This window comes from Notothenia rossii (genome assembly GCF_949606895.1).
Source record: "Notothenia rossii genome assembly, chromosome: 5".
In the NCBI taxonomy this organism is placed as follows: domain Eukaryota; kingdom Metazoa; phylum Chordata; class Actinopteri; order Perciformes; family Nototheniidae; genus Notothenia; species Notothenia rossii.
The window spans coordinates 77069297-77096865 of NC_136903.1; the positions used below are offsets into that span (position 1 = coordinate 77069297).

General features: G+C 43.3%; 1 protein-coding gene across 4 annotated transcripts in view; it reads left to right on the top strand.

Annotated features, from left to right (window-relative positions):
- pax7a (paired box 7a) overlaps positions 1-27241 on the top strand; it is a 43404-nt gene extending 16163 nt beyond the window's left edge. For all 4 annotated transcript variants that reach the window (XM_079681276.1, XM_079681278.1, XM_079681277.1 and 1 more), the window contains 5 exons: positions 4371-4570; positions 11206-11371; positions 11843-12033; positions 23164-23407; positions 24515-27241. In XM_079681276.1, coding sequence (XP_079537402.1) covers positions 4371-4570; positions 11206-11371; positions 11843-12033; positions 23164-23407; positions 24515-24630 — 917 coding nt within the window. In that variant the 3' untranslated portion in view covers positions 24631-27241. The remainder of the gene's footprint in view (positions 1-4370; positions 4571-11205; positions 11372-11842; positions 12034-23163; positions 23408-24514) is intronic.
- The last annotated feature ends 328 nt before the right edge of the window (positions 27242-27569 follow it).

Here is a 27569-nt window from a genome sequence, read left to right on the forward strand (position 1 = left end):
CAGGCAAGTGCATTAAGCAGAGACGCGCACCATTCTCAGAGAAATGCAAATTGGGAAGTTGTTAGTTATTTGATGTTGCAGCACGATCCCCCCCGCCCCCGAAACATCCCTCCACTCCAGTGTTGGTGGTTGAATCGCATGCAGTCCTGGGGACAGGCAGGGCTGTTTATATGCAGGCCTGGAGCAGCAAAGACAGCACAGAGACAGATGCATGTCAGAGATAGCAGATCCCATCTCAGGCAGATGCCTCTTATCACAGGCCTGTTTGCATAATTAGTCCTTTTGATATTCACCCCCTCTGACTGACAAAAAGTATAATTGCAGTATCAACTACGACAAAAGGTAGGCACAAAATAAACAAGTCAACATAAACAGGGAGAAAAGACGCGATGTTATTTTTGTCTTGTGGGAAAAAAAGAGGGAGGAAAAAACAGCATTTTAAACTAAATCTGCTGTCAGTCACAGTCAACTGGTGTGACTCGGTGCTCAGAGGCTGGTCCTGTGAATGCCTTCAAAACACAGAGCGTGAGGCCTGATTGTAATTATGCTGGAACTAATATGCTTTTCAAAATGAGCCATTATGAGCTAATGCTGCACTGCCAAAGCCCTGTCTGTTTTTGTCCCTCTGTCTTGGATAGTTTGCAAAGGTATGGCTGATATTGAGGCCATGGGTTATGATGTCAGAGACAGTCTGGCTAGGATGAGCGCTGATTTACTTTAAGCTAATACTGCTCACAGGTGAGTCAGAGATGAAGGATAAAACACCTGACAACTGCACCGGGCTGTTATTTTTAAACAAGTAACTTGCAACTTCTAATTATTGTTACATTTTATTTATTTTTTTCATCTTTTAGGCTTGCAAAATAACATTTAAGTTTTGTCAGTGTCTATTTTTTTTTATTATTCTATTTTTTTCATGATAGATTTCTTCTCAGTACTGATACACCTCTTAAAAGTATGGATATCTACCCATTCAACTTTTTTCTTTGTGACATTCATATTCAATATATTCAATTTTCACTGAGAACAAGGTTCAGATGCACGTATTTAGCCACATTTTTCAACAACCTGGTAGCGATGAAGTTTATTGCCGTTGTTCTGAATCGTAAATCTGTAACCTTACAGATCACTTGGCTAATTGTCGGCATTGAGCAGACAGCTGTCTGTTTAATCAGCATTACCTCAGCGTCTCGGGGGTAAAGGTGGAGGACTGCAGGAGTCCGAGGGTTTGGAGGGAGAAGAAGGGAAGAAGAGGAGGTTGGGAGGGGGTCGATAAGAAAAGGGGAGGGGCTTTTAGGAACCGGGCTGATGATGAGGATCCCATCTGTAGTCTGAGGGGTCTGTCTGTGGGGTCAGCAGAGGAGTATCAGGGGGAGAGCAGGCTTTAAACCTCATAGTAACCTTAAGACCATTTACTAGCAACACAAGTCCTTCAAGAGTAAGGACTCAGTTTTATCTAAAAGGTCTGGTCAGAATTAAAAGACCATTACAGATGAGTAACACCAGGGTGAATACATTGTGTGGTTCTCCACATCATTAGTGATAGTTTATACTATGACATTAACGTTATCAACTGTTAATCACTGTAAATGTTATTGTTCATCAACTGTGCAACCAAAATGTGTTTTTCGGGTTTGTAACGCCCAAGTCTTTTGTCAATTATATGCAGAACCATTAACAATAAGTCAGTAATTATTCATTTCCAATAAGACCTTTTTTAAACCATCTCCTGTATTGAAAACATCTCTTTCACAAGTTATGACATTCATTTCAATTTAGTTTAAGATAGCTATTATTTAAACAATTCCCAGGTGTTATTTCTAATCTTAATCGAGAACCTAGACAAAGCAATGTGTAAACCTGATTAACTCCTATTCATAATAGGTGCGCTTTTAAATCAATATTGAGGAAAAACCTCAGAGGGCCCCTGCAGGATAGTACACGGCAGTAATCATGCCCACTGGATGGGACATAATTAGATTCTAATTGGATGATAAGTAATGAAACAAGGCATGAGTGGGTTATCAATATCCAATGAACCTGTGAATGGTATTAGCGCCGTCGTATTATAGGAAGGTGTAATCAAAATGTACCTTTTTGTGCCGAGAGACCATTAAGGAAATGACTTCGACAGCCCTGCAGGGATTTTGTGCGATAAGTCTTATTTTGTATTTGATTGTTAACATTGGCCCAAGTGTGAGGGGAAAAAGAGACTTACAATTAAGATTTTAATGTCCCTTTTGTCGGGAAAACGGACAGAAAAAAAAAACCATTTATCCAATCCAGTTTGTGAATAATCGTTCTTCAACAGACTATTGTAACACGCTGGAAGTTAAAAAGGAACCTGTGTCAGACTCATTTCTTTTTACAATAACATGGAGCTCAGCCATGTATTTTAATGTATTTTCTTTCCTCTATTCGCCAAATGTAGTCGGCATATAGATGAGGTTTACGTCCAAAACCAATTCCCAGTTGGCCCGGTGCTGCGTGTGCCATTTTCCATTTTCCCTCGCTCATTACAGGCACGGCTGTTGACCTTGTGCTTCTGGTTCTTGTACAAGAGCAGATGTGTTGTCTCTGTCGGCTTAATGGAGAGCAGCAGTACAAGCTATTGTCTGCGTAGGTTTATCAGTCATTAGCCTGATAGCATGCTAAATGTGACACTGATTGCCACAGCAGTCTACTTGCAATGTAAAGTCTGTGAAAGCACCTCAAACAAAGGAGGGGAAAATAAAATAATTTGAGGAGGAGAAGCCTTACTCAGAGCCCCTTGAGTATGTGTCTACTCCGGCCCCCTCGTCTCCCTGTAGGACACAGAGGTGACTTTGGAAAGTGATCTGCAGACTGCTGGGCTGGTCTCAAGTGTCGTCATGGCGAGTTACTGGGCAAATGGATATACGCATCCTCATGAAAACCAACAAAGGGATATGTGGTGTATGTACATATTCAACTTTGTATGTTCAAGGGTGTTCTGCAGCAGAGTGAGCCCGTGCTTCAAGAATCAATCTTTATTAAAAAGGATAAGACTGAAGAATTGATTTAATGAATGCGGCCTCATGTCCTGCGGCCACATGTAATCCGCAGAGAATCATTGAGCATGAGCTCAGGGGGACAAAAATGTTCGTAGAAGACTCATAGAGTGGCCTGTAATGATAGTCTCCATATAATCCCATAATTCCTTGTTTAATTAAACTCTGGAGCTGGCCTTGAGACTCCGCCAGCTCTGTTGCTCTTTTGTTCTCACAGTTGTTATTTGGAGGCTAGGTTTGAGTATTCTTTTGTCCACTTATGTTCAAAGGTTTGACTGAAGTGAGCTAAAAACAGAGATTGAAGCTGTTAAACAATGAATTAGACGGTAGGCACTCACCCGGGTGAGACATTCAGGTGAGCATTATAGTTTTTATTGGAGCTGAATAGCGAAGGGCCTCTGTCAGAAGCAGAAATCTCTTCTTACACCCTCTCCTTCAATATCTCCCTTTTTTTCCCCTCTCCCACACTTTCTGGACTGTGCATGATGCAATCCAACTAGGCCTAGAGCAACACTGGCACATCACACCGCCTTGTCAATGTCTCAATGAGGAAATTATGAAAATATGAATTTTATGACATGAAATGAAAAGGGCCATGTAGTTTGAATAGACATGCAGAGGAGGTGAAAATGATGCAATTTTCTAAATTCAGTTATAATGGTAATGTGCAATGGTAATGCGTATTTGCTGTCAAACATTTCCCTGTCGGCCTGGATTGTACAGCTTTGTGCAGTATCTATATTCCTCGAGCAAAAATTCAGCTTAGTTGAATGCCTAAAAAGTAATGTAAAATATGTTCTAATTCATTTAATGACAGCAGATGGAAACACATGGGACTGAATGGTTTTGGTGTGATATTGTGTTCTATTTTACACACTTTGGCTGAGCTGTGTATGAGCAGTGTGCCCTGGGCCAATGAGAGAGAAAAGCAGGGTGAGGAGCAGCAAGGTGGCCTGTGCAGATTAACCCCTCTACCCACCGACACCCCCGCACCCCTTCAGCCCTCTGCCTGCACTGCCTCTGGGGCCCCTCGCAGAGGCCGGATTGTGTATCTCTATATTAAATAAATATCCACAGATTAAGATAATATTCTCCCAGTTGTATATTCAGAGAGAGTAGCTGTCATTGCAATCCTCTGTGTTGCCGGTCCGGCTCTCTGGAGCAACAAAAGAGGCTCCAAAATGCAGATAATGCTGTTAAAGCTCCTTCTTGATCAGTTGCAGCTCACATTTGATGCTATTTTCGACAAACACCCCTCAGTTAAATTACACAAAACACTCTTTGACTTGATTTCATTCCATGATCACACAGATGCCCTCTGTCTCTTTTTCTTCACCTCAGCTAACCGCACAGACGAAGGTTCAGATGTAGATTCGGAGCCCGACCTGCCCCTAAAGAGGAAGCAGAGACGCAGTCGCACCACCTTCACCGCTGAGCAGCTGGATGAGCTGGAGAAGGCCTTCGAAAGGACACATTACCCAGACATCTACACCAGAGAGGAGCTGGCTCAGAGGACAAAACTCACAGAGGCCAGAGTACAGGTGAGACACCTAGAACAAGAGAGAATTGTGATGTAGCATGCCTGCATGTCAGTTCACCCACATTATTAAAACATATACTTATATATTATGGAATATAGCATTGCAGAAAGTTTGACTTGCATTTCCCCAAGTTTTGAAGCATCTGGGCCCTGAGATTTCTGCCTCCATCCAAACACGTATAAAGGAATTACCATGCATATAATAATAATAATAATGAATGTCCGTATAATATATATTTTCTATAAGAACTTGTTATCTGGTTTATGGTTGAATCGTTGTTTTAAACACAATTGGACTCAAGCTAACTGTAAACACTCTTGCTGAAGAAGAGGCTCACAATGTTTTACCTTGTTTAGGCTTGAACAGCAAAAAAAAAAAGTAAAACACGGCAAAAAGCACTATGTTTGATACTCTGAGAAAGTACACTTCGATTTGTGAGAAGGCTACCTCTCTTTTAACTGTATCTTTCTGTGCATATAAAGTCGTTTGCTTATCATTGGCCCTAATGTTCGAAATGTTTAGGAGAAACGCTCCCTGTCTTCACACCTCAGACTCAGTAACCTGTCTGTGGGACAGCCTGGGTGCCCTGCTGCAGTTGCATGTTAGATTGAAGGAAGATATGTACAGTAGAGTTATAGCAGCAGCTGTTCTTCCCCAGACGGGGAGAAGGAGAAAAAAAAAACGAGGAGAGAAAGGGAATGCATTCCTGATGGATTTCTCATTTCGGCCTTTGGCCAGGATCTCATCCCATCACTTTCAAGCTCGCCGCTGCTTGTAAAACCCTCCACATATCACACAGGGCTCCTCATCCTCTCCAGGGACCCTATGCCCCGACAACAACATTAATCAATCAGCTGCTAGTGAAAAAAAAAAAAAGAGAGAAAAGGTCTGGGGCACCCCTCTCCTCTTACCACAGTGGTTCACACTCCCTCTGAACCCCCCAAACTCCTCACCGCATGCTAACTGTTCATCACACTACAAACATGCAGTCGGGGTAACTAATTCCACACATGTCTTTGTCCATCTTGAAACCCCCCAACACGCAAAGGATGTCTTATATGTCTGAGTGTTTAATGCCTCACTCAAGGGAGGAGAAATTTCTCGCATGGCTGTTATAAGGCAATATATTATTTTATCTTAAGAGGTAAATTTGAGCATGACATAGAAAAACTGAAAGCATGAATCATTTCTCTTGAAAATCTTGTCTATTACATTCTGATAAGAAATATATAGAAACTAAATTTGATTTAGCATTTTGTAGATTTAGTTCCAACAATCCTAATATGATTGAATAAATACACATCATTGTAAAAACCAAATATATTGCTTAACTTGAAAAGCTTATAATTAAAGCCATGCACAAATGGATCAATCTTGTGCAATTTAAAGTAATCATGAAGGACAGTAATACATTTTTAAACAAAATCCATTCTTGTCAAAGCATCTGTATATTTTTGGAGCCTGACAAAAATATCTAAACATGAAAGCTTGTGAAAGAAAGGAGACGGAGTGACTGCTGTGTGTTTACTGTTAGATAATAGACTTAAATGATGTCATGTGAAAACCTGAGGAATTTGAGTCATGGCTATAATTTGATAATGCTGTTTGCCTCGTAATCTAATTCTTAAAGGCTTTGAAAGTCTCAAAAGGTCAACTTAGATTTAATTCTGAGAAGGTTACGAAGAAAGGGGCTCTGGTAGCCAAAATAAATAAATATGCGCCGAAGTTTGGTAAAGAGGGATGGGTGTCTTTAACTCTCACTTAAGTCTGATTGTTTGGTAGCAAAACATCTTTAGGTTATCACTGCTTTTAAGTTAAACGAGTGGAAATTTCATACAAACATAAACTTCGCACCCTTTAATGAATAGATAAATAATCAAGATAAATTCAATCTTGAAGAGATGTGTTTAATTTGAAATTGATGGTTTGCAACACATCGTTCTGGAAATGTCCACCAGCTGGGCTTTCACAAAGGTGCCCATCACCAGGCAGGAGAGAGGAGACCCTTTGGCCCGAGAGCAAAGCTTCTGCAGCACATCTGCAATGACGCATCTTCCAGATGTCGGTCGCAAACCCATTGGTGTTTGGGGCGAGAGAAAGTATAAGCAGGGGGGTGTCGATGACTCATATTTGAACTCAAATTTGTGTCTGAGGTCATGGTCCACTGCTTCCCATTTGTCATTAAACATAGTGTTAATGTGTGCAGTTTTCCAGGTTCAGAGTTAAACTGAACTTATGAGGTGCAAACACTGCTGCACCCGGCATTCAAACGCATGAGCCCGAAGCCGTGTTATAAATTAAACCGCTAGTTTCTTATGGAAGTGATGAGTGTTTGGCTTAGCGCTGACTCACAACCTAAACTCATAAACAGAGCTTACTCCCTTGTGTTTGCCCTCGCCTGCCATTTTAAGACCCTTTCACCATCCATCTTTATCAGCCCCGCTGCCCCTTTCAGCAGAGCTACCAGCGCTCCTTCACCACCATGAGCCCTGCGATGGTTTTATCACCCCAACTGACAAATTGTGGGATATGATCCGTATCTCTCTGCAATTAGTTCCAGGCCGTCTCAGTGGGAAGGGATTCCTGCCAAGTCTACCTTCAGTATGTGCTCCGCTGATGCAGTGTGTGCTGCCACTTTCCATCTGATAACCCCTCAGTTCTAACGGGAGCAGGCAGCAGAGCCATTCAGTGAGCTATTAGAGAAAGGGCATCACTTGTGTCCCTCAGCAAAGTGGACCTGGTGGGGGTAGCTGAGGGGAGGGGGTGCAGGCAATAGGCTGTGGGCCGCTGTAAATCAGCGTTCACAGATGAAGCAAATTACAATCTCCTCTATTTAGACTGAAGTTTTCTAAAAGAGTGACTCCTGAGTCGCAGCTGAGGCTCCTCATCTCAGCATGCTGCCTCCGGCTTGCTTTACTGAATCTGTCACATAGATCCTCTTTCATTGCCAATAAACATTCTGCATGTAGCTATTATACTTAGTGGAATCTAATAAGGTATAAGCATTGCTTTTTACGAAGCGTGCAAATCAATTTGGTAAAAGTTTCTCTCTTTAACTGTGGCTTGTGCTGGCCTGTTGATGCAATGGAATGAGCACTGAGAGAGGAGCTATATGGAGACTTTGTGCTGGTCTTCATAGCTTTATGTGACGGACCAGTACAGGCAAATTCATGCTGATGCTTTCAAACCAGTTTTCAACACAGCTAGTGGAAATATAATCCCATTGGGAGGTATCAGGAGGTACTACACAGTTTCCTGATTGTTATAATATCAGTCAAGTACCAGCGGCAAGAGAGAACATCACAATGGAGCTGAGTGGTGACAACCAAACCCAACAGGCAACTGTATTCCCGCCAGTATGGGTTTATGTTTCATAAAGGAATAAATAGGATTTGTGTAGATTGTAGGGTAGAAATTGTTGCAATGCATCAGTGTGAATGTTCTAACAGTTTCTTATTATTAGAATTTAAATGACTTTGGTACAGTGCTTCTGTACTCCTGATACTTATCAAGCTAATCCCACTCTCCTCTCAAATTCACACTCCTAGCTACTTTAATTAGCATAGTGCCAGTCTGGAAGGCAAGCAGGGAGGGAATCAGAGAGAGAGAGGGGGAAGAAGAGGGGAAGGAGGGAGGACGGGGGGTGTATTGCGTGGTATGAGACAGAAGAGGATTTGTATGTTGAGGCTGGTTGCATCACCCCTCGGTGTTGTTGTGGATATGAAGTCAGCAGCACATTTTGTTTTGTCATTATCTCGGCTCTTGGTATTCATCTACCGAATGTTGCAAATTGGCTCCTGAAAGGCGTCACACATTCAGTGACAAAATAATTCATGGAGGATTGTCTGAACGGGGAATTCTGAAATATGAGTGATCCTATTTAAGAGAAACAACAGAGAGAGATTTTTACTGCAGTGCAGGGTAGTGTCACACATCCACAATGTTTGCGAGTGCGTATTATCACAGATAAGCGATAAGAAAATACAAAATTCCACTTGATCGGCTAAAGATTAAATGCAATGAAGCGATGCAAGCCACCGAAATGAAGACTAAAACTGTGAATGGGTGTTATCCGATTGCAGGTTTCAGGTTTGCAAATAGACCCTCTTCCAGAACTAAAACAACCTTCACCCTCCTCCAAATACGTCTTTCTCAAAGTCTTCTTCTATTGTTTCCCAAGCAGGGCTAAGACTGACTTCTGTAAGATGGGTTACTGCTCTTCCATCCTCTCTTCCTCCCAAAACCTTCCCCAAAAGAGATGCAGTGCCGACTCATCCAAGTGCACTGCATGCAGAGAAACCTTTTAGTCCGTGAAAAGAAAACAGAAGTGAGCCACACTTGTAGGTAGATATGGGAGACATAGAGGAGCGCTGCAGCTCTCTGTACTGCAGAGAATTAAACCGGATTGGGGAGAGCAGAGGAGAATCTGTGGTCCAAGGTGACTTTGTGATCAGGTTCCAGAGCGCAGGCTCAAATCCTCAGCTTCAGGCTGTGTGTTAGTCTATGTGAGAGCCGATGTGTGTATGTTATGTATGCATGTGTGTGATAGCGTATGGGCAATTGTGTGCGTGTGCATCACCACTTGTGCACATGTTTATCCCAGTCTGTGCCGGGAGACAGCCAATTGTCCACTCAGTCAGCAGCCTATGCCCATATATTAAAGTGGAGGCACACACTCTGCTTTTGTGCTAACTAACTCAACCAAGCCGCAGACTGTTTGGTCATTTAGGTAGTTAACGTTGAACTGAGGCTCTTAAAAGACTGACTAATAATTGTTTAAAGTCTACTAATTTGCAAAGTAAATTACATTTGAAATGAAAGGATATATCTAGCATTGAGGTGATGCATCTGCAAATTAATCCACATAAGAACTGGAAACATTAGGAGTAAACTGAAATGCATCAGTGAGGAAAGGAAAGTGTTAAAAGAAGAGGACTTCAACGTTTAAGTGTTTTGTGTCATGCCATGATGGAACACCTCCTTCCTAAGCTTGGATGACAACGGGGGAAGGAAGTTAAAGTGAACATAAAAGAGGGGTGGGGTGAGTGGATGAGGTCGGAGGTGAAGTGGCACTGCGGGGTGGGGTGAAGGGGAGTGTGTGGAAGAAAGGGGTGTACCCGTGCCCCCCTCCCCCAGGCAGGCAGCTGTTTGTCTGGCGCAGTAGGAGCTTAGTTCAGACCTTGGATCACGCTCCACTACATCCCAATAGCAGAAATTTCACTGGAGCCACTCTCCACATTTGTTTTGGAATCGCTGATTGAAGGATTCAAACGGGGTCTTTAGAAGTAATCAGGCTTGCGATAAAGATTTCCTGTTGGTTTTCCAGTTGCGTTGTTTGAGGTTTGCCCCAGAGAGTCATCGCCTGTTGCATCCCATTTCTTTTCTTGGTCAAGACTAAACCAATCTTTAGCACAAAAAAAACACCTGGTCTTTGCAGAGGTTTCGACAGTGTGGGAAAAGAACCACATTCAAATTAAGATCTCCATTGGGCTGAGATCCCTTGTAGGCCTATAAGAGTTTATATGTATGTTTGTGTGTACAAAAAGAGGCAGTCCCCGAGAAGCAGTGAGTATGTCGCTGTGTAAGTCCCCTTGAAAGTGTCCCTCTTTAAGACCTGTTTAAAAGGGACGCCCCCTCTTTGTGTCCACTGTTCTCCGTGGCGTATGGAGGGGCTTTTGTCCCCCTCTTTCATGTGCTCTCACAATAGCTTGGGCCGTTTGAAACACAACAGTAGATGAACTGCGCTGACAGTGTATTAAACTCTGATGAATTGCCTGTGCGAGGCATAGATCAATGTCCTTCAACCCTTAGCACACAGTGAAGCCCGGGCCTTGTCTTGGTTAAATGGAACAGGTTGCTGGCTCTTTTCAAAAGGGCCTGATTATATTCATGTTTTGTTGAAGCAGAAGCCTTTTTAAAATGTGTAAATCTTTGTGGTTCAAAAGCGTCCTATTTTGTTCCCCTTTTCATTCAGGGGATTGACATTGTGTGTGTCTGCGCTTTGGTCCTGCTCATTTTTTGAACATTTAGCTATTTGCAGCCTTGGAACTCTCTGTCTTGACTCTAAAGTTAAATACATTTTCTTACTCTTTAAACTGACTTTAGAGCTTTAAAAACAACCACACTGAAACAGCACGGCAGCGGATGGGCTGTTTTTCTGTGTCTCTGGAGAAGTGATGACCTCTCTTCAAGCATCCAATAGCTTCACAAACATGCTTGAGGTGTGTGATATGGAGGGTAGTGGCCTACCTCTGACCTTTAAATGACTTCTCCCCTCTGAAGTGAGCTTAGGGCAGCCTGTTTACACAGATCACAGCTTCAGCCACTTAAGAACAACAGGGACGGACCACTGAGCCTCTATGGACGCTCCCACAGGGACTCGCTCCACCACCACCAGCAACGGCACTCATACTAACTGGAAGATTAATCACAGGTGTCAGGAGCTAGCAGACGCTACTGAGGGTCTACTGCAGTCAAATTCTCACAGCACAAACACAAATACAGTATAAGTGAATGAAGAATAAAACTAAAACAACTACAAACCTGCACAAGCTCAACTGTCAAAGCTAAAGTAGTTGAAAAAAAGGTTTGAAGTGTGCTTTGACTTTAAGTTGTGTGTGTGTTTCTCTTCTCAGGTTTGGTTTAGCAACAGACGAGCTCGGTGGCGCAAACAGGCCGGGGCCAACCAGCTAGCGGCTTTCAACCACCTGCTTCCTGGAGGATTCCCCCCTACAGGGATGCCAAATTTACCCACATACCAGCTACAAGAGTCCGGCTACCCCGGGACCACGCTATCACAGGGTAAGACTAACGGATAATATTTCCATCCGAAAACATACTGTACTTTTGAGTTAAATCTAATTTAAGTAAAGATTACATTAGTCCTATTTATTTGTGGTATGCCATCTTTATTTCACGTTCATGTTAATACAATTATAGATTATATATGAAACATGTGCAGCATATAAGAACCATGCAGCATGTAGTTATGTTTACAATTCCATCTTTGTCCCAGTGGAACGGAAACTAACCATCACTTATTTTACTGTCCATAAAAAGGTCAGGTCACTTCTGTCATTTGCCATATTTTTGTATGCAAAGAGACAGAAGACATGTGCCACTAACATCTTTTCTATTATTATTAATTTGCAAAAAGCAAAGTTAATGTATGACTTATGACTTTGAGGCTGCCGTTTTAGGATTCAACTCAGAATTTGAAGTGTGTGTTTCCCTCGATTCTCTCTTACATGTTTATGTTTCTCTTGGTGTCAGACGGTACTTTGCACAGACCCCAGCCCCTGCCTCCATCTTCCATGCACCAGGGAGGCCTGGGTGCCGACAGCAGCTCTGCTTATGGTCTCTCGTCCAATCGCCACAGCTTCTCCAGCTACTCCGATACTTTCATGAGCCCTTCAGCCTCCAGCAACCACATGAACTCTGTGGGCAACGGGCTCTCCCCACAGGTCAGTCCAACAAGTTTTACCTCCATATATAAGAAGTAACCTCATGTTCACCATTATCAGCCCATAACTCCCTCACTCCTCCTCTCACTCTTCAGAATATGTAATTGTATTTGACTGAAATTAAAATTCAGAAACAGCATGTTCAGGAAAATAACTGCCAGTGTGGGCTTTCATGTTCGCCTTCCAAAGCCCTGGATTTATTTCAGCTACTCTAAATTGCTACATTTGTAAAACAATTGGATTAACATCAACAAATTAAAATTCATCTTGATAGTACCGCAAGTACTCAAGCTGCTCCAAACAGCGGTTTTGACTTTCCTGGGACGTCTAAATCCTCGCGCAGCGCACTGAGAACACATGCAGATGAAATAATTAGCTAAAGCTTATAAATGTAGACCCATAATCTTCTTCACGTAATTGTCTGCAGCTGGAAGACTCTCTGCTATGTAGAGATTTTCTCCATCACTTTAATGCATGATTTCCAGGCAGCTCTATGCGCAGATTGACAGAGGCTTCCTCTACGTGTGAGGTTTCCTAGTAGGTTTATCCTGCTGGCCACTTCACGTGCTCCTGTGCACTCCTGTCATGATAAAAGAGAGCATTACCCAGGCTACTTAGGTTTCTAGGTTTCCTAATTGCAGTTTAAATCCCTCAAATATGTACACTACCCATTCTCCTCTGTGCCATCTTAATGTGTGTGCGTGCACATTTGTCTGCCGGCTCTTGTGAAAAGCGCAGGATTTCACATGTTAACCTCTTTGGACACCTCCATTAATGAGCGTTTAAATGCGACTATGGTAAGGGTTGAGCTTTAAGTAGCTCAGAATGAGAAATGATTTGTATTGATGCAAATCGTGTGTACGGAGTGAATTATACACAATTACCCATCAATACCGGCCAGTCTTGCCCACCCTCACCAACACGATGTGGTTAACAGGCAGAAAATAAGATTGAAATGGTGTGTAAAGAGTTGAAAATGAATTTCAATGCTGCATTTGTCCACAATTACCCCGTCGTTCACACATGTTTTATTGCGAGTTTTTTTTTTTTCTTCAAATATTTCTCAAAGCAGATTGGAAACATTCTTGGTATTACCCTCTTTCTTCAGAGAAGAAAGAATTAAGGATTTTGTGACAAAAAAGAGATTTTCTCTCCTGCTGGAGCGACGGAGGATAACATGGAGGCTCACAGCGTGTTTGATTGTTAATCGTGGCACAGGGGCTTTAACTGCTAATGCTCTCACTGCAAACCTGCAGAAAAACACCAGGAACATGGAGCCGATTTTTTTTTTTCATTAATGGCTCTCTCTAATACTGGCATGGGGCACACTGTCGCTTTCTCTCCCTCTCTTCACAGGCACTCAAGAATGTGTTGGGATATTAAACATTTCCTGTCCTAGTGAGGATTAGGACAGGAGCCTTTGGGCAACTGTACAGCATGGATTTTCACTTTTCAATTATTCTATCAAGAGGGTTCAATTAAAATAAAAATAAACATGAAACATTTGTTTTTTAATTAAGTAATTTTTTCAGAACAGAAATTGTGGATTTCTTCTATATTTTTTCTCAGAGGGGAATGACATGTAGTGTAGATGTTTTTGGTGTGTCACCCCATGTTCTCACTGCACAGAATTTAAATGTATTGAATGCATGCAGAATGCCGTGTGGCATTCCTATCAGTCTCTCAGCATGGAGATGAATGTTCCCACTGACAGCAGAATCAGAGTTCACTCTGTGGGGCAGCGTCCTGCTGGGCTGGGCAGCTCCCACCTCTCTCTCTCTTTCTTTCTCTCTCTCTCTCTCTGTCTCTCTCTCTCTTCACAAACATACAGATATACATAGAAAACCTGCAACACAAACTCACACAATAAATACTCACTATACCTTTTCCATGTCAGAACTTATTCAAATATTTTCCAATGAACACATTTCAATCAAATAGCAAATCTGTTTCACCATTGGAAAACCTAAAGTTTATTTTCCCATGATTTACAGCAAGTCTTTCCAGTTTTTCCCTTCCCTGTAATGGAAAAAGAGCAACACAAAGAGACTCTCTATCGAGATGGAAATGAGAATTTGATATTGTAAGTTACAGAGAGCATCTGTTTGCAGGAGATATGCTTGTGCATCGGTATGTGCAAGCTATTTCTTCAAGTGTCTGGCATCGATGGCCTAGCAGTTGCTGTAAAGATTGACAAAAATTCTCTGATTCCCAGTAAATGGGCTGCAGCGGCGAGGTGCCAAGTCTGTAATGGAATCCTGCAGCGTTCAGCAGTCCCGACAGGGGCTCGCGTCCATCCCAATCCCATAACCTATCCCGACAGCACACATTTTCCCATTACAGGCGGTGGAAAAGCCATCCGCACTCAAACTGGTTGCTGTCATTGTGGGATGTACAACGTGTTTTGCTGGTTGAAGAAGGCAGTGTATTAGGGGTGATGAGAGTGAAGCTGTGCATGGCTGGGCAAAAGGTATGAAAACACCAGAAGTGTGTTTTGTTGTTGGTCTTGTTTCATTTAACGGCACAGCAGGTGTGGAAAGAAGGAAAGGCAAGGGCACAGAGGACAGCCATTCCAGTTTTTCTTTTATCCATCTTTACCTGAAGATTCAAGCTCATGCATGCTTTTTCATTGGGATATTTTTCCTGTTAAAGCATTTGCAAAAGCCCTTTGTCTTGGCCTTATAAATGGCTCTCATGATGCTATATATTTGAATTTTGCATACACAAGTAAAGCATCCCTTCTATAACTGAAGAGGGCACGCTTTGACAGCCAACACAAAGTCGTAAGAATATTGAATATTTTTTTACAAACCCTGGTAATATCATACTCTAAAGAGCCTTTAGATACTTTTCAAATGATTATTTGAAGTAGTTTTCATGGGCATTGCATTTGTGGGGAGACATTTTGGCTGAATTCCTCATTATTGCATGACAGGGACACCTGCTGGGAGAGGAAAGAAAACAACTGCACTGACTGGAGACCCTGCAAAAGGATCTCAGTGGCAGAGCTTGGGTTTCACTCCTCGGAGAAATTTCCAGAAATCACGACATCAGCGGATAATAAAAACAAAAAGCATTTATATTGCAGAGTTGGAGATGCACTGTTGATGATGTTCACGAGTTATTCAAAATGATAGGGAGACTTGATATAGAGTGGGAAGTCAAAGGTGTGACTGATAGAGATTTTATTTCTGTTTTGATGAAGGAAGTTTGCAAAGTTTTGTGACAAACTTTTTTTCTGTTTTGCAGTTTTATGAAAGTGTTGTGTGTTTTGGAATGACAAGGATGTGTATGTGTGTATCTGAGGAGGGCCTTTGGGCTGTGTGAGTGGGCCGGGCCTTAACATACACACACACACACACACATACACACACGTACACGGGATCAGAGGCAGAGCGGCTCTCACCCCTGCCTCCCTTTGATCTGTGTCCCCAGGCCTGCCTGCCCGCGCGGCGCTGCACCGTACCACGCACGCTGACACCATGCTCACCAGCGACTCCCCACAACTGTCTGAGAGAGATAAGCCAGGGGAGACTCCAAACTGTGCTGCTGCTCTTCCATTAGCTAGCGCAGACGCTTCTTTTAAAAACGGGATGAATTATTTTTAAGAAGCAAGCTCTGTCGTTGCCAAAAAAAAAAAATGGAGAGGGGAAAATATACGGAACAATCTGGAGCTCTGGCTTCCTTCCTCCTCCCTCTCTGACTTCTAACAAGACATTCTGCACCTGAATACCAATGAGAGGGGGAGATTCATGTAGTCCCCCACATTATTAAAACTTGGGCATTAAGCCTCTCACCGGGCACTGTGTCAGCTGGCAGGCTCCTCTGACAACAAATCAAAGGGGATGAGCACATAGCCTGCATTCATAGCTCAGCCACTCGCAGAGCAAGAGGGGGAATACATACTGGTTAATTAGAACTCCCATTAAAACAAATACTGTTTCAATTTGGCAAGTATAAAAAAAGATGTAAGAGGCTTTCAGAAAAAGAGACCTGCTGTTGGCAGCTGCCAAGAAAATCCAGGGACTGTAAATCATATCCACTGGCTATACTGTTTCTGCACAGATTATTAGTGTTTGCTGTTGTTTTGCAACACTTTTGAACTCTGAGGAAATATTCAGTATCTGTGACACTAGAAATGTGCCTCTGCACAAACTGTGCTCGTCGTCATGTTGCGTTGGAACATCGTCATCTGTGTCTTAATGGGTCTTGGTTTGTTTCCGCAGCTTGCAAAGACACATATCTGCATGGACTGTAGCTTTATGAAGTATGACATAACTGCTACTATTCTTTCTCATTATAAACTCAGAGCTTTATGGCACTTTCTCTTGAAGGCATCATGGTTCTAGCTGCAGCTTTACATGTAGGCCTCGTTTGGTAGCACTCTGTATACCTGAGCCATGTGTTGCTCATTCCATCTCTCCCGAGCACCCATAAGTGAAGCCATCTTCTTTTCCATTCCAAAATATTTTTGGTTGGAGCTTTATGCATTCATAATCTATTTTCACCTACCAACCTTCCTTCCCTCCATTTGGCTTTTTGTCATCCCATGATGCCTTGCCAATAGTGCTTTTTTCTCGCTCCCTCTCTCTCCCCACCTTCCTCTCTTGCTCCAACTCTCTCCCCTCGAGAGGCAGCTCTTCTCCCTACGCCCAGATGAAAGGCTATGGCGGACAATAAAAATGCTATTTAAATGCAAGGGTGTTTGTATGCGGCTGAGAGATATTTCCTGCTGAAAGTGAGCTGCTGCATCCTGATAAATAACAAATATAAGGGAATGTGATTTACATTTATCTTGCAGAGGCAGCCAATATGAATTTCAGTAAATCCTAGAAGATGGGGATTTAAGGAGGAAAATGACTGAGACTGATTCACATGCTGTGTGTCCCACGCAGTTGAAATGCCTATAAGGTGGTGAGTGGTACTGCCTTTATTAAAGTATAGGCGCAGACATCGATCCTATCTAAAATACCTATTACGCACAGACATGCACTGTGTCACATGCTTATCGGTGAAGATGTCCAGCCTCATACATATGCAATTTGAAGGTGACATGTATCGTATTACAATAATAATGAAAAAATAATATTAATAATAAAATGCAGTCACTGGACAGGTGAAGCGTGTGTGCGGGGTGAACGCTAGGTGACCTATCTCCGGGGTCAAGGCTCAGGGTGCAGGGGGTTATGGGATGGCTGGGGAAGGAGGAGGAGGTTCGCTGTGAACCTGTCCTGCTAGCCGGAGGTCTCGGGTTGTTGTCCAGCTGCATGTGGTTCCTCTTAGTTCCAGATGCCACTCTGACAGGTGCATAGCTGTGATTAATACTCTCTCAGACTTTCTCTCTCTCACACGTTTTCTCATCTTGTCTTTCCTTCCCTCTGTCTTTCTTCTTGTCCCTCATTGGCTTCTTAGTCCCTGACTTCACTGAGGACTTTGTTGTTATTGTGACCCCTTTGCACAGTTGATCACAGTTGGCTTAGTCTTTAAAATAAAAGTAAAAGCATGCTCAAAATGTGAGTATCTATTGCCAGCATGCTTCATTGCACATGTCTTTTTATCTCCCCTCTTTTCTTTCTCCTGACAATACGCTGAGAATATGGGAGGCGTTTGGGTCCTCAGCTGGCTGTCTCATGCAGCAGCTCGCCCCTCTCAGTCTCCAGCTGAGAGCTATTTCACTATTTATTTACATGTAATTATGGCTATGAGGTGCAGATATTAACACTGTCAAGAACAATTTGACCTGACATTTTTCACTAGACCTGGCCCCTGCTGTTTTTAGCAAACAACCCCTCCCGCTTCCCTCCTTCCTCCCCCCTTTTTCTCCTACACTCCCTCGATCTGCCTCGCTTTCCTTTTGGATCTGCTCCCTCACACAAGCTTGCACACACACACAATGCACACACACACACACAGGCCCTGCCTCGCTGAAACCACTCTCCTGGAATCAGAAAATCTGCCGTTTAATTTAGAAGAAGCGATGGTGCAAGGTGCGGAGATTTGAAGTCTGTATGTGTGTGTGTGAGCGTGTGTGTGTCTGTGTGTGCATATGTGTGTGTGTGTGTGTGCGTATGTGTGTGTGTGTGCAGGCCTTGAAGGGGCCTCTCTTGTTCCCAGTGGCTGAATCCATCCCATAGTTGCTCAAGCATATCACTAGCAGAGAATAGAGGATTGCTCCCCACACGTTCTCCAATTGCAGTCCAATAGACGGCATATTAACCTCTGGTTAGCACGGGGCCAAGTTTATAGCTTATACTGTGGGATGTTTAGGAGGGAAGGGGGGGGGGGGCAAGCCTTCCTACGGCTTGAACAGCTGTGCTTTCTTGAACACTTAAACTAGCATGAACTTAAGTGGGCTGCAGAGGATTTTGCCTAATGGATATTTGCAAAGACAGAAAGAGGAGTTATGGACTCAAATAAATATTCATTTTTCCACTTGTTTTAGCTTTTTTTGTATGCATGAACAGCTTCACAGGGAGAAGAGACGCAGCCAGGCGCAGAAAGGCTAACATGTTGTGAGGATTGACAGCTTGTTCCAGTGCCCACTAATCGTCCTCATCTGTGCCTGACTTGTCAGTGCCCAGATTCTGTCAGTGCCAATCAGCCAATTAATTGAACACAATTAGCACCCCACCCCAAACCCCCCCCTCCCCCCCACATACACACCATATTCTTCAAAGGCCCATTTCTCTTCCTTCGCACCAACCCCCTCCCTATTCTACCTCTCATTCTGCTTCTGTCTCTTCATCCTATGGAGCTGGTGGAAGACACTTTTCAGTTTTTATTAATGTGCCGCAGCCAATTAACGCAGTGGCACGCAGGCCAGAGCCCGTCATCTGCTGCCTGCCACCATCCCGGCTGTCTGCTGCGGCCCACGCCACCCCTTGCGCCACCTCCACCGTGACCAAAACGCTTTAATTCAATTTATGCAATCACTGTTATTTTTAAATAGTCATTTTGTCTGCTCAGATGAGGGGCCTTACTGCCCGCTGGGCCAGCCCTCTCATGTGAGGGATGGGGGAAGGGTGGGACGTTGTGGTAGCAGGAGTCGGCTGACTTGGGGTGGAGGGCTCCCTGATATTTTTATTTGTTATTTACTCCTTCAGTTTGGGTCCGTTTAAGGTTATCAGATGTATGATTCATATTTTTTTTTAATCAGGATTTGACAGCAATTAAAATGTCATTTAGCTGTCAAAGAAAAATATCTATTGATATATGTTTATATTTCTTATAAATTATATTTATATACATTTTGTCTTTTTATTATTATTTGTATTATTACTTTTATTATTATTTTTGATTTGTATTAGTTTATACTTTATAAATATATCTTCTTTTTTTTTTGTTCCTGTATAATATTTTGGCTGTTCTCAATGTCAGAGACTGGATCAGTGTGACTCCTGGGTCACAGAATAAACATTATATTCCCTTCCTGTAATCACACCCTCAGGACTGGCCTTCAAATATTGATCTGAAATTCAGTGTCATCACTGTGGATCTTTAATCACTCTCTGCTGAAGCGAGTATCAGCCCGGCAGATCTGCTAAGGTGCAAGATGCTATTCTGCACCGCTCAGATAACTTACAGACATGTGGAGTGCTCATTTTTCCCTGTCTGCCCCGGTGACCTCTGCCTAACTTAAAGGTACATCTTGGGGGCATTTGATTTGGGCAGAACAGGGTGCTATCGGTGACAGAGGAACTAATCCAGTCTTGTGCAGATTAAGAGTATTTGTGGAGTGGGGTGTGTTGGCGCTGGCGCTGGGAATGGAACAGAGGGGCTCCTATCAGCTCTCCAGGCAGGCTAGCCCTCAGGCCAGCGCAGTCCTACAGGAGTCTTTGTACTTCCCAAAGCCTCCACTCTCCTCTCACTCACTCTGTATCACTTCTCTTCCCTCCTTGCCCCCTCGCCCTCTTTCTATAGGCTGTCATATATTCCCTGCTCCGTTTCTGCTCTTTACATTTACGAATATGTGTTGTTTTGCTCCATTGTGAGAGTCGTTTTAGCGGCGTTAATGATAAAAAATCTGTTGTAAAATCATTTTTCCTAGTCACAGAACTTGAGGCAAATTACGTTTGCTCTTCTAAATATAAAATCATAAATGCCATACTTTTAAATATTGCAACTTAATTGTCTAAAGTGAAAAAAAACAAATAACTTACATACTGTAAGAGTGTTGCTAACTTTTACCCCTTTGCTTTGTTTATATATGTTTGGTATCGCTCTTAGCTCTGTCTCTGTCACATTGTTTTATTCCGGAGAGAAATCCAACAAAGAACATCTCGTCGAACATTCACACAGACAAAAAAAATGTAATTTGGCTGTTGAAGAAATTAGGGAGGTATGAAAGGGCCTCTTTTTGTGTTTCAAGTGCACTATTTATTTATCTGAAAGGATGCACATTGTATCAATTTCCACTCCCCCATTCACTTCGCCACAGGCTGGAGGGCTCAGAAGTTGAGAGAATTAATTACTTTTTTATTATTATTTATAAAGTAATCTATCTGTTGAGAGGGAGCAGAAAAAAGGAGAAGGAGAAGGCGAGAGGAGGGGGTGAGAGAGGCAGGGAACGCCCTGGAGCATTGTCCTTTAAACTAGGTCCTGGCTCACATTATCTCCCAAACCAGCACTCACACAACGTCAAACAACAAACGAACTCTGGGCTGCTGAGGACGCTGTCTGCAAGGAAAGAGAGGGAGGTGGGGGGAGAGGAGAGGAAAGGGGAGGGAGGGAGGGAAGGAGGGATAGAGAGAATCAGGGAGTAAGTCTTCTCAGCTAAAGTGTAAAGAGTAGGAAATATAATCTGGCAGTTTTTTTTTCTCTTTAAAACTTATTTATACTCCAGTCTTGTTTAATGCACATGTGTGCGTCTGATCGGTATAATTTACACTTGAGTGACATCTTGGTGCAGCAGATCCAATTCAGTGAAACTTAAACTTCAAATATTGCATCGATAATAACGTTGTCAATCCAAAAACTACATTACATGAATGCCTATAAAGCTGTGTTCATGTTGAAATCTGAATGAAATCATTTGTATTCTTATGAGAGTAAATTCCCTGGCTAAGAGTTTGCCAGCAGCTTCACTTTTTTTCTTTTTATAGAGACTATAATATCCATAAAGTTTTGTTTTACAAAGCAACAGAAACATATGAAGGTATCCGGTGGCAGAGCTCATGTGACTAAGTATCATTCAACCCCTGAATGTAAATTGAGATAACTTTATAAGGACATCAAAGCAAAGCCACGCAATTAAACTGGACGCTGGCATAAAAGATGTGGGTGGAAAAAGACAACTATGCTAAAGGGCTGAAGTAACTCCTTTTTAATAATGCAGTGAAAACAAAACCTATACCTGATGTGACGCTATTGAGAAACTGACCTCTAATTACGAGCTTATATCCTCCCCTTTAGCAAAACACAAATCATTAAGACTGTACGGGAACGAGGTCCTAACAGATGACAACACTTAGACTTTAGATTGCCCGACCCATCCTTATTCTCTAAAATAGCAAAACTGCCACAATGTCAATGATAAGAAGTAATTTTCTTTTGAAGAACTTTTATGAGCATGAATAATATTCAAGGCATTTGTTGGCTATTCTATTTAATAAGGAAGCGATGTAATCAAGCTTTAATTAACCAATGACTAAAATGGACTCATGCCCTGCAGCTGTCTCTCAGGACACTTAATAAGCCCCCCCCCCCCCTCCCCCCCATCACAAACCATCAGGACACATACTCCTCTCATCCTCAGAGTGTGCAGCTCTGCTCCATATGGGAGGAAGCATCACATGTGTCCAGCACGAAGAGGGCCATGAATCTCCCTCTTATGGATACATGTCACATGCTTTGTCTGCAGATGTGGAGGAGATGGGGGGGTGGGGGTTTCCATACTGATAGAATTAACATGTGGAAATGACTAACCAGCCTTTATGTTTCTGATGTGCTTCGAGTGCTTCATATTTCCTGGGAGGCTTTTTCTGAAGATATGATTAATTTTCAGAATATGGTTAATTTTCCCTCTGTGGGATATTCCTGGCTTAGTGCATCATTTGTGGACTGTTTGGGTTGCACAGCCTCCATGTTTGCAGCCTATGTGTGTGCACGCATGGGTCCGATCATGTGTGCATTCATGCGAACATATGTCTGCGAGTGTATCACCCCTGTGTAACCACCTCCATGATGGGCTAATTGGTTTAGCAGCAGAGGGGCCAAAGGCCAGTGCAGCATAGCAAAACTCAACATGAACCTGATGTTGAAGGGAAGGCTTCCCTGCTATAGGAGGGAAGCATGTGTGGGACAATTCTCTTTTTACCACCCGCTCTCACACACACACTCTACTTTCCTTTTTCACTTAAAGAAACTCGCAGCATAAGAAAACAAAATTCTCCACAGTGTTCTGGGCCGCTGTGCTTCAGACTAGGGTAGCACTCGAGGTAATCTCTTCCATTTTAAAAATGTTTGAGACCTTCTTCTGACGAATGTCACATGCTATTACATTAATCTAGAATATTGAATTGGAAGCTCTTTTACACTATGAATAATACACACACTGTGATGTTCAGCAAGCCTCAACCTGCAGTTTCAACGGGCCCCTCAGTAAGGTTTGTGCAGCCTACTTTGTGTGGGGATCTGAGGGGATCATTTACCAGTTCCAACTCCATTACTATTCATGAGATGGGTAGGCTAGGGGCGAGGGATTAGGGACTCCCTTGGTGCTTGTTGTGCTGTAGGCTCGGGCTCAGGCCTCAGGCTCCAGGACAGGGGCCGTCTGGCACGGATGGTGGGTCTATTATCACCCTGGGACCCTTCTGTCCCACAGCAGAACACTAACTGGCAGCGCCAGCTAATGGGAACAGTCTCTCTTGTTCCCTTTCTCCTTTTTTAACCTCATCACCCTCCTTGTATCCTTCCCCCTGCTCTTTAAAAAAAAAAAAAAAGATGGCGAAGTTTTCCCTCTCCCTATTTCAAAGTTGAAAATGGGATATTTCTATTGCCATCTTTACCGTGAAGTACTAGGATGGCACTACATTTGCAGGAAAAAAAGTACTTTCCCTCAACTCTGTCAATGCTTTGATCCTCAATTTTCCAAATGTCTAACATCCTCCGTTTCCCCTTCCCCCCCTCCAGGTGATGAGTATCCTGAGTAACCCCAGCGCTGTATCCTCCCAGTCCCAGCACGACTTTTCCATTTCCCCCCTGCACGGCAGCCTGGAAAGCTCCAACCCCATCTCTGGCAGCTGCAGCCAGCGCTCCGACAGCATCAAGGACAGCCTGGCCTCCTCCCAGTCATACTGCCCCCCCACCTACAGCGCCACCAGCTACAGTGTGGACCCCGTCACTGCAGGCTACCAGTACAGCCAGTACGGCCAGAGTAAGTACACCCCTCTTCAACATTTATATACTCTGTGTTTGGGTTTTAGCTTTAGTGGACTGTTTGTCCAAATGAGTCATTCCTCTATATCATCCTCTATGAAGAGAAGCCCAACTCCCAGGCCAGGGAGCCTACTGACCTTTGCACCCTTGTTGGTGGAGGCAGACACGTGCTCTTGATAAAGACCACCCCCCCCCCCCAACCCCTCCTCCACCACCACCATCCTCCTAGAGAGTTGCCTTAGTCACACCCCACTCCACTTGGATGGGAAAGAGGAAAGGGCCACTTCAAAGAACGGCACACCCTCAGGGGCCACAGTGTCCTCTTGCCCACCTCTCTCCCTCTCTTCTCCATCACATACACACACACACACACCCTCAGGGCAGGAAAGAGTTTGCTTTATTAGATTAGCATAATTGACTGATGCTGTCACAGCCATTCATAAGAGCTAAAATGAAGCACACTTCCCCAACAAGCCAGCCGGCGATCCGACTTTTGTTTGTATGTATATGCAGCTTCTAGTAGTGAAGTGCTGCATTGTTCATCTTTGTTGATGTTGTTTGTGTTGCGGTGCATGAATGCATGTGAGTGTGTGCCAGTCCGTCACGTTTTGTGTGTGTGCGCCCCAGTGTTTTGTCAGCCAGCAGAAACTGATGGCAGTGCGGATGTGAGCTGATGTGAGGTTAATTAAGATGGTGATTGAGCACAGTAGATGGGTAATGAATGGAGGAGAGAGGAGAGAGCTGCTGTCTGAGGATGAAAATGAGCGGCCATGTGGAGTGTGGAGGGCATGAAATCAGAGATGCCAAGAGTAATGAAGACTGGCACACAGAACACACACGGGGACCCGTCTGAGTGACAGCATGGAGACTCTACCAGGATGCACATGCTCTGTGCCAGCAGCGTGCCAACCTCAGACAAGGGACATGGGAGGGGTTTTTATCTTTCACTCTCTCTCTGTGAATTGTTTTTCGTTTGGCTCACTCCCTTCTGCCACAACTTATTTCAGCCTTAATCAGAGGAATGAAATGAGAGTGAAAAGACTTTATGTCAGGATTCTACCACCTGTCTGACGTGTGATTTTCCTTTCTTTTTGTTTCTGTGCAGCTGCTGTGGACTACCTGGCCAAGAACGTGAGCTTGTCCACCCAGAGGAGGATGAAACTTGGAGACCACTCGGCCGTGCTCGGACTGCTGCAGGTGGAGACAGGACAGGCCTACTAAACCCTCCCTGGGAGGCAACCTGTGCCACTCTCCTCCGCCCTCTGCCACCCTTCTCCATGCTCCATCCAGTCTGGACTCCAGCTCGCCTCTTTGCTGCTCGCTCCGCAGCCTGGCCATGATATCAGAGCACAGACAAATTGACGCTTGCGGGTGTGACAATGCTCTCCGGGGAATGGAAGTAAACTTTTCACACCATTGTCAACCACCAGGCGGCTCTGAACCCTCTCTTCTACATTTTTGGGCATCTCTGCCTGCTCCTTGTACACCTCCCCCAGCCCCATACTCTGTTTTGATTTGGTCCCATACAGGACCCCTGAACACCCGAGGATGGTCGGGTTCCTGTTTGTCAGGGCTGCAGTCCAGCACACATTTAGAGCCATCAACAACATGTACTTTGCCCTTGCTGTTCATAGTAGTTAACAAAGCCAATATCATTTGAACGACTCTTATTCTTGTTCCTTTTTGATATTGTTAAGATTATTGTTGCTGTTATATGATTATGGTTAATGTGATTTATGTTGTTCTTTGATTCCATTCCTATCTCTTTTCTCTGTTAGGTGTTGGTGTGTAAAACACAGTGTGGATGACTGAGATGATTTGGGAGTAAGTGTCTGTGGCGTGTGCATGTTTTGTGTGCCGGCACAGTCACACAAAGAGAGGATGATTGTTTTCCAAGCTGCAGTTCCTCTGCCTGCTCCCTGAGCTCTAATGTTCATGAGCGATTTGACCTTCCCTCTTTCATATTCATCTTGACATTCCTAAAGAACTTGGCCACTCTGTGGGAAGTCTGGCTGGATGGATTCTGCAGGGAATTAAAGCAGCGTTTTGGCGGCCAATAGCTTTCCCCTTCTAACCTCCATCCCATCCTTAGCTGCAGTCCATGGGGAGGGGGGGCATTGTTTGCAAAAACAGGATTGGGGAAATTAATGTATTTTGTTTAGAAATATGGACCTTGCCAAGGAGGGCTAACTCAATTCCCCCCCCCCCCCCCCTTCTATCCTCCTTCCAAATCCCATCTGCCAGGGAACCCTGTGTGACTTTAACAGTGTAAAGCAGATTAAATCACACAGAAATAATGTCAAAGCTAATTCACAGTGACCCTCCAAATGACTAGCCAGTATTTCTGTGTTTACAGCGTAATTAGCTAATTTTGTAAATGCACCTTCGGCTGGTTTCCGCTCTCAAACTAAACAAGCATTCCTTCTCAACATTCCACCGGAACATTCCACGAACAAACTGCCGACATTCCAACGCTTTCTGTTGTGAGATTAAAAAGTTCACACGCTGTGCCATTCACATGCACTCTGGAAAAATCATCTAATTAAGTCAGTAACGAAAGGGCACAGGTAACCGCAATGTTCGGCCCTCCTCTCTGGTTTGGACCAGAGCCCCCCTCTAATCTTACTCATTGAAATGTAAAAAAGAAAACAATTACAGAATAGTGGATATGAGACATTTGTGTAGCACTCATAGTTGACTTTTGACACTATCCAAGACCAGCTGTTCCCTTTTGAGGTGTGTGTGGTATTTTCTCTGGCATCAGTGTGATGATGGTGTGTTGTCCACCTTATCTCAAGACAGGATTTGGTCCTCAGTCGCCTTTAAAAACTGAAAACTGTACAGTAGCTCGAGCAGATTGTGTATCGTTTGTTTATAAAGAGTATGTTTTATACTAAAACACAACTATGTTGAGTGGTAGGTAAGCAAGGGATCTGTGGAAGTAAATGTTTGATTTGAGTTTCCTTAACTGGCTTGTTTTCCGTTGTTGTTTTTTTAACTGTATTTAATCGGTTTACCAGTTTTTACCAAAAGCTTTGTTCTTGTTTTTGGGCCCAGGTACGAATGAATTTGTATAAATTAGTCAAATATCAATTCCATTCAATTGTTCCAATTAAAATTGTACAAAGAGGATCAAACTGAGCTCAATGGAAAGTGAAAGTTGACACAGGAAGATCCCTAGACCACGGAGGACTGTTGTATATTTGAAAGATGGCCGGATGAACCATCTTCATGTGTCAAAGCATTTTGAGGATCTCACAGACTGATTATTAGTGCAGATCAACCTCGACTGGACAGTGGATCCGACACTCCTGAACCCCGAGACTCGGTCCACGATGGTGATGATGAAGCTGGTGAACACAGCTTCTCTGCTCTGGGAAACTCTTTTGAGTCTCATTGGATCTGTGGACCAATAAGACTTCAGGAGAAGAAGTCAAAGACTCAGCACTGAATGGCTGCAGCCCAAACTGCTCCGCTTAGACGCCTCACTTGTGTATATTTTAAAAAGGAAGAATTTTAGAATCGTCTTTAGTGTATCAAACCCATTTCTAACACTTGCGTCAATAAACATTTGGATATTTAAAGCATACGAGTCCTTATCCCCCCTCCAGTCTGTTCGACCCCTAACCTGTTTAGTTGCTTTCTGACATCTGTGCTTTGCTTTACTCCTTTTTCTGTTCCGCATGTGTGTATATTATCATGGTATAATTTATTCTGCTGTATGAAGTATTAGAGTAGTGGGAAACTTGTACTGGTATTTACTACCTTCAGCCTGTTGGTGTGTTTACTGTAACACTGGCGTAACTGTTATCAATTAAAGATCCAAAAATGATATTGCAGTGTGTCTCTTTTGTCATTGTATGTGTCTTATTGTTTTCCATCTCAACAAAATGAAAATACTTTCTCTCTCTCTGTCTCGCTTTTTTGAAGATTTTCTGGTTGCAAAATAAAACAAACGAGCAAAAACAAGAAAGCAAAATAAAAGATGCTAGTTGGGCAGGTAAGATTCAAAACAACTTTTAAAAAGCGCATATAGTGTTCCTCAACCAATAGCTTTACTTTAATGTTCTCAAACAACCATTCATCATTTAAATTCACACTTGGCTGAGGAACAAAGGAAGTTCAGCATCGTATTTGAATGTATTGGATGAGTGGTTATC